We start from the raw sequence: 15,016 nt of genomic DNA on the forward strand, positions 1-15,016 counted from the left end.
ACGCTCGGCAAAAGGGATACTCTTTGCCAAGTGTCAGTACAATATACACTCGGCAAAGGCTCCGTCGCCATTAATTGGGCCCGTGACGACGACTTTTTTACTGAGTGATCATAAAAGGTACTCAACAAAGAAGTCGTTGCCGATGTACAGTTCGTCGAGCTTTCTTAACCGGGTGTCACACTCGTCAAAGCAGCCGTTTCTGATAGTGATGCGTGTAACTGAAAGGGAATTAGGCTTACACCTATTTCCTAATTAATTTTGGTGGTTGAATTGCCCAACACAAATAATTGGACTAACTAGGTTGCTCTAGTCTATAAGTTATACAGGTGCCAAAGGTTCACAAAAAACCAATAAAAAGACCAAGAAAAGGGTTCAACAAAAAGAGCAAGGGATAACCGAAGTGTGCCCTGGTCTGGCGCACCGGACTGTCCGATGCACCAGGGGACTTCAAGCTGAACTCAACACCTTCGGGAATTCTCAGAGGCGCTTCGCTATAATTCACCGGACTGTCCGGTGCTCCAAGGAAGAGCGACTCTGAACTCGCCAGCTTCGGGAATCCGCTCCGCTAAAATTCACCGGACTGTCCGGTGTGACGGCGGAGCAACGGCTACTTCGCGCGCAACAGTCGACTGCAACGCATTAAATGCGCGCCTGCGCGCGCAGAGGAGCAGAGCACGCGCGGGTGGCACACCGGACAGTCTACAGGACTTGTCCGGTGCACCACCGAACAGCCAGGCGGGCCCACAAGTCAGAACTCCAACGGTCGGAACCCAACGGCCGGGTGACGTGGCTGGCGCACCGGACAGTGTTCGGTGGCGCACCGGACTGTCCGGTGCGCCCGTCGACTGCAGCCTTCACCAAACAGCTAGTTTGGTGGTTGGGGTTATAAATACCCCAACCACCCCACATTCAAGTCATCCAAGTTTTCCACCTTCCAACTACTTACAAGAGCTCTAGCATTCAATTCTAGACACACCAAGAGATCAAAATCCTCTCCAAATTCCACTCAAGGCTTTAGTGATTAGAGAGAGTGATGGTTGTGTTCATTTGAGCTCTTGCGCTTGGATTGCTTCTTTTTCTCATTCTTTCTTTTGATCATCTCAATTGTAATCAAGGCAAGAGACACCAATTGTGTGGTGGTCCTTGGGGGGAAGTTTGGTTCCTATTTATTTGAGAAGAGAAGCTCACTCGGTCCGAGGGACCGTTTGAGAGAGGGAAAGGGTTGAAAAAGATCCGGTCATTGTGACCACCTCAACGGGGAGTAGGTTTGAGAGAACCGAACCTCGGTAAAACAAATCCTTGTGTCTCACTTCTTTATTCGCTTGCGATTTGTTTTTACGCCCTCTCTCGGACTCGCATTATATTTCTAACGCTAACCCGACTTGTAGTTGTGATTAACTTTGTAAATTTCAGTTTCGCCCTATTCACCCTCCTCTAGGCGACTTTCAGTAACATGCAGTTAGATCGAGGGCAGAGGGGAGAGGTAGGGCCAGCCGGATCCAACCAGGCGCTAGTGAGCAAAGCAGTAGTAACTGTGCTCTAGATTTCACACTATAAAATTATTTAAGGATCGAATCGAATTAGGGTCAGACTTTTTTATATTAATTTTTGTACTAAAATTAATTAAATGTCTTAATTTATTGGGAAGAAACATTTGGATTGTGATCCATTATCATCTCTAGTTCTAGCTCATCATCATCATCCAAACATGGGCGGATGTAGGTCCTTTAGCAAAACACTATTAAAGTTTAGAAAGAATTATATCATGTAACGAAGTTGACCTTAATGACCTCAATAATATTTTTGACTAGATTCGCCGCTCCATCCAAACATATGTATGTCAATGTATCTGAAACTGAAAGCAGCCTACTCGCTGCTTGCTCATCCATGCATACTACTACGACTGCGAGCACTACACTACCAGCATACACCAAAATAGATTTGCTCGGACCAGGGAAGCATATGTAGCAGACTGGATAAAGAGATAGGCAGCGCCGACGCAACATTCAGGTGCTATTAGGATCGATGGAATGGAGATCCAAGTGAGCGCGATGGCAGCACGCCATGCTAGCTTGCTCATATATATCATGCTGTCGCCTCCTTTGACTGATGAGAAGGGAAGCTGTTGGATGAACAGGAAGAGTACAGTGTGAGTGTGTGACATGACGACAATGTGGCTTGCCGGTCCATCCATGACCATGCATGCTGATGCATTGTTATGATACCTGTCTATTTTTGAAGTTTGAACTGCTAACGGAAATAACTTAATTAGTAGCATGTTTCGGCTGTTATGTAGCTACAGCTGCAATCCATAAAGACAAACTACTATAGAAGTCGCAGCCGGAGCAAATATGGTATTTTAAGCATAGATGCTGGATGCTTGTGCTTGGAGTTGGAGCACGCCACCAAATATATCCATGCATATAGAACCACAATTAATACAATAATAATATAGGATAGGATGTATAGGACGAGAGAAGCAGCAGTAGTGCCTGTGTGGTACGTAGCTAGTACAAGCAAGAAAGCTACAGAGCCTGAGCCTCCACAGGAGGAGAGGAGGCAAACAATGGTGGCTGGCGATGTTTGTTTGCAGGCAGCACGAACCCATTCCATGCAGATGCTGACGATGGCAGCTAGCTAGCTGGCTCCACCCCCTGCTCCCTGCTGTCCCTGGTGTGTGGTGTGCACTGTGAACTGTGCAGCTGCAGCTTCAGGTCGTCGTCGTCGTCGTCTTCGTCGTTCAGTTGCGCCAGCAGGCAGTAGCAGGCCACGTACGTACGGCAGCCGTTGAGCTGTGACGACCCGGCCCATGGTGGATGCCAGCGGTGCCACGCCAGGTGAACCCTGTGCAGCCATTAACAGACGACTCAGTGTTCAGGTTTCAGCATCTGCTAGCTGCTTATTAATCGGAGAGAATCTAACCTGCCTCCTGCCATTTGCCATGCATGCCGATGCCATGCCACACACTGCACCCGGCCTCCCAAGAATTTATTGTGGCCACGTTGTCACATGCATGCTAGCTATAAACTGCACCAGCACCTGCTCCTGCTCCTGCTCACTAGTACAATTTGGCTCTATACAAGCGGTATGATTTTTACATCACAGGCGGTTCGGTTAGAAAACCGCATGTGATGTCTCAGGCGGTTTAGTACGCCTGTGATGTAATAGTATCACAAGCGGTTTTTGTTTAGGACCGCCTGTGATGCTCTATCATTTTCACAAGCGGACCCTAAGACAAAACCGCCTGTTATTGTAAAATTATGAAAATACAATTTAAATATGAAAATAATTTTAATTTTTAACAGAAATATGCAAATACAATTTAAATGAATTAATATTTAATTTTTAACAATAATATGCAAATACAATTTAAATGAATTATAATAGCACACATAGATAACTAGAGAGATTTTAAATTAATTGGCAACCACAATTCATAGTCGATCATACATGATAACAAATACAATTTGATTCATACAATTTTTCATGAACTACCATTTTTCCGCATGTATGGCTTTAAGTTCTTATCAATTTTCTTTTCCACACGCTTGATTCTCTCTGGACCGTTAAAGACGAACATCTCTTCATACTTATTGTATTCCTCATCTTGGTCTCCCACATTCTCAACTCCAACAATTTTTTGCTTTCCAGAAATAACTACATGCATCTTCTCATCTGCTGGATCGAGTACATAGAACACTTGTGCAACACATTCGGCGAGAACCCACGGGTCATCTTTATATCCTACTTTCTTTAAGTCTACCAGTGTGAGTCCGTAGTTATCCACTATCACCCCCACGGGATGTTGTACCCATTGGCACTTAAACAAGGGTATTTTCATGCTTGGGCCATAATCAAGTTCCCATATTTCCTCTATGAATCCAAAATATGTGGTCTTCTGTCCATGTAGGTCAAAAGCATCGATACGAACACCGCTATTTTGTGCAACACTTTTCATGTCTTTTGATTTAGTGTAGAATGTGTACCCATTGATGTCATATGCTTGCCATGATGTCACAAAACACGATGGCCCAGAAGCCAAATTCTTCATTGTTTTCTCATCCGAAGAGTCTCCGAATGGGATGTTTTTGTCCATTAACCATTCGCTGAAACGATGTTTGTGCTACCTCATGATCCAGTCCTCTGTGCGGTTCTGATTTTCTTTACGAAGCTCATTCAGGTGTTCCTCTATGTAAGGCTCGGCTATCGTGAGATGTTGTAGTACACTACCATGAGCACAATGTACTAGCTTGTAATCCTCAACGCGAAAAGTTTTCTTGCCCATTCTCCCTCTCCCACATAGTTTACCCTCATGTTTAGGTACAGGCACACCTATCATTGTTCTGTCACTGATGTAATCTATACAGCTCTCAATCACTTCTTCTGTAGTGTATCCCTCCATGATTGAACCCTCTGGGTGAGCGCGATTTCGCACATAACCTTTTAATACTCCCAGGTATCGCTCCAACTGAAACATATGATGTAAATATAGTGGCCCTAATATTTTTATCTGATCCACGAGATGTATGATTAGGTGTACTTGCATATCAAAAAATGATGGAGGAAAACACATTTCAAGCTTGCACATAGTCTCGATGATGTATGCCTTTAGATAGTCCAAGTCTTCTAAAGCTATTACTTTTTGTGAAACCGCATTGAAAAAGTAACACAAGCATGTGATGACAACTTTGACATGCTCTGTTTTGAGGGCTCTTACCGCAATTGGGAGGAACACCGTCATCATCACATGACAGTCATGAGAGTTGTAGCCAAATAGAGACAAGTCCTTCATCCTGACTAGTCTGCTGATATTGGATGAGAAACCTGTGGGCACTTTGACCCCACGCAAACATTTGCAAATCTTTGTTCTCTCCTCAACTGACAAGTTGTAGCTAGCTGGGGGGAGGTAAGGCTTCCCTTTGCCACTATCCACTGGATGAAGTTCCGGTCTGATTTGAAGATCTACTAGATCATTGCGTGATTTAAGTCCGTCTTTTGTCTTACTCGGCATGCCCAACAAGGTTCCAATGATGCTGTCAAAAACATTTTTTGTTACATGCATCAAATCAATGCTGTGGCAAATTTCCATATCCTTCCAGTATGGGAGGTACTTGAAAAATATTGATTGCTTCTTGAAAGTTGTGTAAGTTGAAGGGTCAGTTCTCTTTCTCTTTTCTCCTTTGTTTTTTCCCTTTCCGAATACAACATGAATGTTCTTTACAATTTCAAAAACAAGTTTCCCACTATAAGGCTTTGGTGCACCTTCACTTTCCAGTTGATTGTTAAATTCCTCTTTCATCTTTCGGTACTTATGCTGCTTCATCAAGAACCGTCTGTGTCCCATGAACACCAACTTCTTGGATGATTTAAGGTACATGGAAGCAGTTCCATCGACGCACACTACACAACCATTCTTTCCTTTAGTCTTTTGCCCTGATAGTGTGGCGCCACCGGGAGAATCATGGATGGTAACAAATATAATTGCTCTTAAGTTGAAATACTCACGGCAATACTCATCCCATATTCTAACTCCTTCATTCCAGAGCTTTGTCATATCTTCCATAAGAGGTTCTAGGAACACATCAATATCAACACCAGCTGATTTCGGACCTTGAATAAGAATAGTCAACATAATATACTTTCTTTTGTGACACAGCCATGATGGAAGGTTGTACATCGTTAAAGTCACGGGCCAGGTGCTATGTACACTTCTTTTTTCACCAAATGGATTCATTCCGTCTGTACCCAAAGCAAATCTTACATTTCTGGTTTCTTTGGCAAACTCAGGATACATAAGATCGAAATTTTTCCATTGTGATGCATCAGCAGGGTGTCGAATCTGTTTGTTATTCTGCTTGCGATTTTCAGCATGCCAACGCATAAGCTCAGCCTCCCTAGGGTTTGAGAACAAACGTTTTAAGCGATCAATTACTGGAAGATACCACATCACCAAAGCTGGGTTCTTTGACTTCTTTTTCCCATCCATGTCATCAAAAGTGTCATCGTCACTTTCAGGTCCAATAGTGGATTTCTTGTTTTTATTTTTCTTCGGGATTTTTTTTACACAGTCTTGATTGTAGCTCTTCTTGTATCGACTGACATTGCAAACTGGGCATCTTGATGCGTTCTCAAAATCGCCACGATACAGAATACAATGGTTCGGACATGCATGAATTTTTTGCACACCCAGAGCTATGGGAGATATAAGCTTCTTCGCTTTATAAGTGCTTGTTGGTAGTTTGTTGGGTTTTGGTAGTAATTGAGACAGAAAATTCAAAAGATCTGTGAAGCTAGTATCAGACCATCCGGCGCTAGCCTTCAACTTCAGAAGTTCTAGAACTGTACGCAGTGTAGTAAACTCTTTGTCACAACCCTTTGATTCATCATATAAAGGTTCTTTTTAGGCACTTTCCAGTCCCTCCATTTTAGATAGCCCTTTCTGCGATCCCACAGAACTTAACATTTCTGGTTCCATATGGCGCAACATCTCTTCACAATCAAATTCTTCAAATTCTTGATTAGCATCCACATTATCCACTTCACCATCAACTTTAAGATCTAAAATTCCGACAACTCTCTCGTCATTACCAGGCACTTCACACGGATCCAACTCACCATGTTCTGACCATATCGTGTAATTGTTTTTAAACCCTCTTTTTAGCAGATGTGATTGGATTACTCCTATATCTCTCCAAGCTATCTTATTATCACAATCGATGCACGAACATAATATCTCCTTGCTCTTTCGCAAATTCGCGTGCTTGTTGGCCGCTTCAATAAAGCTTCTCAAATTTCGAATGTACGACGGATGTGGTCTTGGCACATTGTACATCCAACCTCGGTCCGCCATTACCTATCCCTATATTGATTAACGTCAATATCGAGATGTAACATGAAAAAATAAATGTTCATGAAAGTGAAACAAGATCATATCGAGATGTACCTAGTATATGAGACAAAATTTTTTAAAATATCCCTAATTAATTGAATTTAATCCCTAAATCATGAACGAATTAATGTGCATGAAAATGAAACAAGATTGCAGCAATATAGGTACCTTGAGGTGAGACAACTCTTCAAAAAAAATCTTTAAATCAGATCAACTACAAGTCTAAATCTTGGAATTCCTGAGTTTTTCTTCAATTCCGGTCTATATTACAAAATTGAGGCAAAAAATCGTATCAAAATGAGAAATAAAACAAACGGAGATCATATATATGCATAAACTCTTGAAATCAAGCCCGAAAATCAAAAACAAAACCTTTTCCCCGTAGATCAAAAAAATCCGCCGCCGCTACAGTACTGTGCAGCCTAGCGGCGTCGGGCTCCGGAAGTTAGGGTTCCTGCGCTGGAACCGAGCCTTTTATACTACATACACATCACAGGCGGATTTTAAGAAAAACCGCTTGTGATGTTATACATCACAAGCGGTTTTTCTTAAAATCCGCATGTGATGTGTTTACTATATAAAAGCGTCGGTACGGTGGCTTAGGGTTTAGTGTTTTCGCCAGGAGCTGATACTTCGCCGCCAGGCTGCTGCGTCGCCGTTCCCGTCCCCGTCTCCGAGCCGTGAGCGCCCTCCACGCCGTCGCCGAGCCCGAGCCCAACCACTACCGTCTCCGAGCTGGGCGCCCGTCCCCGTCCCCGAGCGCCACCGTCATCCGAGGCGCCCTCCACCCCGTCCCCGAGCCCGAGCGCCGCCGAGCCCATCTCCGAGTGCGCCACCGTCCCCTTCCCCGTCCCCGAGCCCGAGCGCCGCCGAGCCCATCTCCGAGTGCGCCACCGTCCCCTTCCCCGTACCCGAGCCCGAGCGCGCCACCGTGCCCATCTCCGAGTGCGCCACCGTCCCCTTCCCCGTCCCCGAGCCCAAGCGCCACCGTCTCCGAGGCCAAGCGCCGCCGTCCCCATCCTCGAGCCCGAGCGCCGCCGAGCCCGAGCGCCGAGTGCGCCGCCGTGCCCATCTCCGAGCCCTCGGTGCACTCCTTGATCATGCCTTAATTACTTGTTAAAAATTCATGCCTTCATTACTTGTTTTTGCTAGTCCTGCCTTAATTATTGTTAATCTTATATTGTTAATGTTGGTCATTATAATTATATTGTTGGTGTTTTCACTTACATATTTTGTTAAGGTCATCATTTTTGCTTTAGTAGCTTGTATCCCTTGTGATTAAATGTTGGTAATTATGCTTATGAAGAATTTTGTCATGGATAGTTGATGCAACTACTAGGACCCCTGCCTTAATTATTGTTAATCTTATATTGTTAATGTTGGTCATTATGCTTATATTGTTGGTGTTTTCACTTACATATTTTGTTAAGGTCACCATTTTTGCTTTAGTAGCTTGTATCCCTTGTGATTAAATGTTGGTAATTATGCTTATGAAGAATTTTGTCATGGATAGTTGATGCAACTACTAGGACCCCTTCTTGGTAGAAAATCTCCATAGTGATTGGGGAAACAAGTCTATTTTTAGTGTTTATGGCATACATCATGGAAGTACATAGCCATGGCAACATCTGAAAGAGATATGGTTTCCACCGGCGTGGCTAAGGTTGTAAGAGACTTGCTTTACTTTATGCGCCGTGAAGTTCTTCATCAACAAGGGCTATTCTACAATGTAAATGGAAATTTGCAAAAATTCCCAGAACTAAGTTTGTACACAATATCACACAGTGTTTAGGTCTTTAGTTAGGAACTTTAGATGTTTAGTTGTCTATGGAACTTTGAGATGTTGAGTTGTTATGCAACTTGATGTGTATAAATCTGTGTATGATGGAACTTGATATATATGTGGATGAATCTGTGTATGTATATGGGGATGTTTGAATTTTTGTATGATGAATCTGTTTATGGAACCTGCTGAATCTGTGTTTGAATCTGTGTTTGAATCACAGGCTGTTATTAATTCTGTTTCTGTATATGAATCTGGAAAATATATATGAATCTGCTTCTATATGAATCTGGGAAATACAGGCGGCTTATAATTAAAACCGCCTGTGATGTGTGTCTATCACAGGCGGTTCTTTTAAACCGGACCGCCTGTGATGTGTGACTATCACAGGCGGTTCTTTTAAACCGGACCGCCTGTGATGTGTGACTATCACAGGCGGTTTTTGATTGACCGCCTGTGATGTTGTTTTACATCACAGGCGGTGCACCACAAGCGGTTCCTGGAACCGCCTGTGTAGAGGCTAACCGGACCGCCTGTATAGAGAATACCTGTAGTAGTGGCTCCTGCTGTAAAATAAAAACAACTGAAGACTAGAGCACGATGCATGCGTAGTTTCTCAGTCAGCTGGTTAATTACAGTTTGGATGCGACTGAGATGAGATGAGATGTGAGATCCGAAATCAGATCCATCCATGGCCCATCATCCATCCCGTGCCCCAGCTGCTGCCGCCCAGCTCCGTTCTTTCCTATGTTCGCTGCGGCTTTAATCCGACTGCGGCTGCGGCTTCTACAGTATTTTATCTCTAGGGATTGCAGCTGCAACAGTATTTTGCAGCTGCAACAGTGCTCCATTCATCGCAGCCGAACAAGCTCTAAGACGCAGAGACAAACACGTCGAGAACAAATACAAGAGAGAGAGAGAGAGAGAGAGTGAGGAGACATAGCCAAGCCATGCATGTCAAAATCCAGGTGCTGTGCTGAGGTGCATAGGAAAGAACGCCGACAGCCACCTGCAGTCATGTATGAAGCTGAAGTTTCACCTGAGAACGAAAGCTCATCATCACTTTGAATTTAAAAAAAAAAGAAAAGAAGAAGAAGAGGACGTATATATGCGTGCGTCCGTGTGCGTGCATGGAATTTTCTCGCTGAGATCTCGTGGGACCCCACCATCCGTCATTTCCTGCCGACAGTTAACAAATGATCAAGCTTTATGTTTACGCCGCATACCTATAAAATCTGGGCCTCCCTACGATATTAGGCCTGCATTATTCACGTAACGACGCAAGCCCAACAAGAAAGTCTGCCTCGCGAACAGGCCCAGCTTAAATGGATTGCCACAGCCTACAATAGAGACTGAATCGGCCCATTTCCAACCCGACAACGGCCCAGCTTAAATGGATAATCATTTTTTTAATGACACAAAATGTTGTGCTTTAATTGATCTTTTTTTTTTAAAAAAAAATAGAGGTGTTTTAACTAAATCATTTACCCTTTCAAAAAAAAAAACAAGACTCGTGGAACTAACAAGTACGCCAGTTTTGTGAATTATCACATATTTCACTCTCTGCTAATGTGTACCATTCAATACAATACCAAGACGATATCAGGATAACTTATCAATTTTGAAGCTGCACTCTCTCTTGTGTTCTATTTTCTCATTAACACCCATTGCGCGCACGTGCATTCCTTCCTAAAAGCACAAAGCACAGCGATCACACAGGCATGACCAAATATGTATTGTAGTATATAATTGGTCGAGTACAAACAACACACAAGTCAAGTTTTTATGAGTGTGATTGGGGATAGTCAAGTAACACACTCCCTCGATTTTCCAAAACAAACATATATATAGTAGAGTAGGCTTACATAACGCATCCAATTATTCACTTTCATTAGGCTTACAAATAAGAGTCAACCTTATATATACTAGTGATGATGTAATGTAACTCTAGCAATGTCCATACCGTACCACACACTCCATGTATCGCTTTTTAATTTCATGGCATGCACGCACTCAACGTGCGCGCGCCGAGCTCCCGCCACCTCTAGAGTCCACCACCGATGCCACCACCCGAACCTCCGCCACCTCCGAAGCCACCACCTGCACCTCCGCCAAAACCACCACCCTTGCCTCCTCCAAAGCCACCACCCGCACCTCCGCCGAAACCACCTCCCTTGCCACCGCCAAAACCACCACCTTTGCCTCCTCCGAACCCACCACCGGCGCCTCCGCCAAAACCACCTCCCTTGCCACCACCAAAACCGCCACCTTTGCCTCCTCCGAACCCACCACCGGCACCACCACCTGCGCCCCCGCCCCCGCCAATCCCACCACCAAAGCCTCCGCCTTTGCCTCCTCCAAACCCACCACCGACACCACTGCCTGCACCACCACCGAGACCACCGCCAGCTCCAGCACCACCGCCAGCACCGCCTCCCGCACCTCCACCAACACCTCCTCCTGCGCCACCACCAAACCCGCCACCGGCACCACCGCCTAGTCCACCTCCTCCACCAGCACCTCCTCCAAGACCACTGCCAGCTCCAGCACCACCGCCAGCACCGTCACCAAGGCCACCACCTCCACCAACACCTCCTCCTGCGCCACCACCAAACCCGCCACCGGCACCACCGCCTAGTCCACCTCCTCCACCGGCACCTACTCCAAGACCACCGCCTTCGCCTGCACCACCTCCACCACCGAGGCCACCACCTCCACCAAGACCACCACCTTTCCCACCTCCAAAGCCACCTCCTCCACCGGCACCAAGGCCGCCGCCCCCACCTGCACCACCGCCAAGTCCACCTCCACCGCCGAGGCCACCCCCTCCACCAAGGCCACCACCTTTCCCACCTCCAAGGTCGCCGCCTCCACCGGCACCCCCTCCAAGACCACCGCCTACGCCTGCACCACCTCCACTGCCAAGGCCACCACCTCCGCCAAGTCCACCACCTTTCCCACCTCCAAAGCCACCTCCTCCACCTGTACCAAGGCCGCCGCCCCCGCCTACACCCCCTCCAAGACCACCACCTCCACCTGCACCACCACCTTTTCCACCTCCGAAGCCACCTCCAAGGCCACCACCATGACCAGCCCCGCCACCAAAACCACCACCAGCACCGCCGCCTCCCCCAAGGCCTCCTCCTCCACCAAACCCACCTCCAAGACCTCCACCAGCACCACCACCTCCACCAAAACCGCCTCCTCCTCCAAGGCCGCCGCCTTTACCTCCCCCGAATCCAGCCCCGAGGCCACCGCCATGGCCAAGACCCGCACCGAAGCCTCCTCCCTCTCCAGCACCAAAGTCACCGCCGCCGCCCAGCAGGTCGTCCTTCTCTAAGGTGCGCGCCTCGGCGATGCGGCCGGGGGGCACACCGAGCCCGACAATCACGGCCAGCGCCATGAGCGCTGCCGCCCAGACGTGCTTCCCCATCGTCGCTCACACGGTCACACCACACTCTCTGGCTCTGGTCGAGATCGAAGACCAAGCTAAGCTAGCTATGCAGTACCGCAGTAGGCACTGATGCTATCTGCTCTGCGAGACTGGACTGGTAGGTGCTGCAGGACTGCAGGGCGTTTATATAGGAGAGCGAGCGAGCGAGCGCGATGGAAGGAGGGCAGAAGGCGGCTGTGCAGTGGCGGGGCGGATCGGAGTAAATACGATTGGTTGGGACGCTGCGCCTGTGCCTGCGCGGCCCCTGTCCGATCTGTAGTACAGCGAGAGGCTAGCTAGGTGATCGGAGCTAGTGGAGGGGAGAAGCAGCCGCACATGGGCCATTGGGATCACCTTGGACGACGACGGTGCTCGCTGGTCGACGATGGCGGCCACCAGTAAGCATGGCATTTATGAGCACGCGCTCTCGCTGCTCGTCTGCTCAAGCTTGCTCAACCGCCTCCCGCCGCGGTACGTAGGTCAGGTGCCTAGCTACTTGATCGATCTGCCTGTATTGGGTGTAGTACAGTAGTGAACTACGTACTAGTCGATCGTCTTTGCCCTCGACCGTAGCATTGTCGTAAAGTTAATCGATAGAGGGTTGAGGAACCGGATCGAGAAACATGGTACGCTATCCGTTAGAGTTTTTTTACATGTTGGAGTTTTTATATGGTGATAACGAAAATAAGCTCGTGTATCTGAGTCAGAGTCAGGGATGACGTTTCCGGATCAAGAGTCACTACCCGTTTCTTGTGACTATGGATCGTAGCACACCAAATTTACCACACCAAATTTACCTTCAGCAACATCTTCGGCAAAGAGAGGAGCCAACATGTGATGTGGGGCCTGAGATGTCGGTGAGAGAAGAAAAAATACTCCCTCCGTTTCGTTTTATTTGTTGCTGGATAATGCAAAATTGAACTATCCAGCGACAACTAAAAAGAAACAGAGGGAGTATTACTTTTTCTTTCTAGTTTTTAATTGCAAGGGGGTTCAAGCTAGAGTGATATCTCGATTGACGAAAAATTATATACGGAGTATATTGGAAAGGCTGCGCTGAGTCCTGTTTTTTGGCCCTCCAATCGTTTTTCACTTGTTATGTCTCAGAGATGCTCAAGCAAAAGTTTCAATTGGCAGCTTGGCACGTACGTATATGCATTATTCATGTATTGCCCTCCGTGCACCATCCTCACTCTGTCCATAAATAAATATACTTCTAAAAAATTTCTAAGTTACTTTTTTAGACTCTGATCAATTTTTTTTGAAAAAAAATCATCAATTTTTATGGTATCAAATAAGTATCAGTGGATATGTTATAGAATATATTTTTTATAATATACATATTTAATATTATACTGTACAAAAAGAGAGAGTTAAGAGAGAGTGTGACGTCGATCGATGGTCGTGCTAAACCTAAACACAAGTGAGAACTAACATGTGGATGGTTAAAGAGGATATATCGACTCAAGGGTCTAGCTTCAGGGCTCACCATAGACAGACCACCATAGACAGACCACAACGCAGTGCGAGTATCAGTCATGTAGTCACGTGTGTGCATGCATGGTATATCATGAAATGTAATAAATTACAAGGGGCTATATTGGCTGCCAATCACCGTAAGCCAACTTGCTCAGGCCCTTATGTCTATAGGCATGAGTAATCACTTCTATCAGCATTGGTAGTCATCTTAGGAAGGGATAAGTGTTGTATCACATTAAATGTGATACATGACATTAAGGGCATGTCTCCGCCCTAACAACATGCTCATGGAGTAGGAGTAACTAACATATCTGTGAAAGCATACCCATACATTTATGACCGTATGTAGTCAGATGATCTTGCCTTCTTTAGGGGTTGAAAACCCCATATAGCCATGACTACACATTATGGGTGTATTGTCTTGTAATAAAGGGCATGAGAAACTGTATTGAGCGCCATCAATACATTTCCACACTCTGGGTTAGCCCTCGGTTGGTCATCTCAAGGGTTATGATTACACTGGCACATGCTTCATGACTATGAGGCTAAGATGGGTTGGAGACAGTTGGCCCCATGACAAGTAGGACCTACAGGAAGCATATACATGTAAGATTGCCACTCCTTTAGACTATAAAAAGTTTGGTAGAGCAATATTCAATTCATGTTTACTCATAACATGGAACCATACCAAGCTCCACCAAACTCAAGATAAGAGAGTCCAATTCAATCCCATCATGATAGCTAGAGTTAGTGAGGCTAGCTCTCCACCACACTCGTGTCCTATAGAAGGATTAGGAGTTGATAGTGATGAATTTGTAACCTTATATATCTATTGCATACCATAATCCATGACCAACAAGAGGGCATATGGTATTACCCACTTAGTGATCAGTCGATCATTGCTCCTCTATCTGTTATTTCTTTGTTATTCTCGGTACCCTAGTGTCTTTTTGCTACAATAGCTACCTACCAATAGAACTCTTATGTAAGAGTATGTTGTGGTTATCTTGGGTGAGCCTAGCTTGGGATCAACCCCCGAAGCTGAGTCTAGAGTCCTAAGAATAAAGTATGAAGTTCTTAGTTATGTGTGGTCCCTCTAAAATGTTACTCAATGCCTCTCTTTTATAATGCAAGGAGGAGAGAGAGGTCACATCAAACTTAGATTTCATTGGCTAAGACCAACTATCATGTTCTTATCTTGTTCTTAGGGCCATACCAAGGCCCTTGCCCCTAGTCATGACATAATGTTAGAGATGTCCTTTCCTAGGCGTTTGCCATACCTACCACAGAGGCATATATGATATATCACGTCCACGAGCGTCAGGACTTGTGTTGTTTGGTCAATATAGCATTTTGTACTTAATAATACTACATGGCAAACTTAATGTCCCACTTGTGGCTATAGGATTGATGCACTTATCTTCTTGTTATC

The 15,016-nt window shown here is 45.7% G+C and overlaps 1 protein-coding gene across 1 annotated transcript; it reads right to left on the bottom strand.

Annotated features, from left to right (window-relative positions):
• Positions 1 to 10,394: 10,394 nt before the first annotated feature.
• Positions 10,395 to 12,248, bottom strand: LOC103633591 (glycine-rich cell wall structural protein). The gene has a single exon (XM_008655286.4). The coding sequence runs from the start codon at positions 12,103 to 12,105 to the stop codon at positions 10,717 to 10,719; it is 1,389 nt and encodes a 462-aa protein (XP_008653508.1). The 5' UTR covers positions 12,106 to 12,248; the 3' UTR covers positions 10,395 to 10,716.
• Positions 12,249 to 15,016: the final 2,768 nt, after the last annotated feature.

Source organism: Zea mays, chromosome 7 (genome assembly GCF_902167145.1).
Source record: "Zea mays cultivar B73 chromosome 7, Zm-B73-REFERENCE-NAM-5.0, whole genome shotgun sequence".
Taxonomy (NCBI): Eukaryota; Viridiplantae; Streptophyta; class Magnoliopsida; order Poales; family Poaceae; genus Zea; species Zea mays.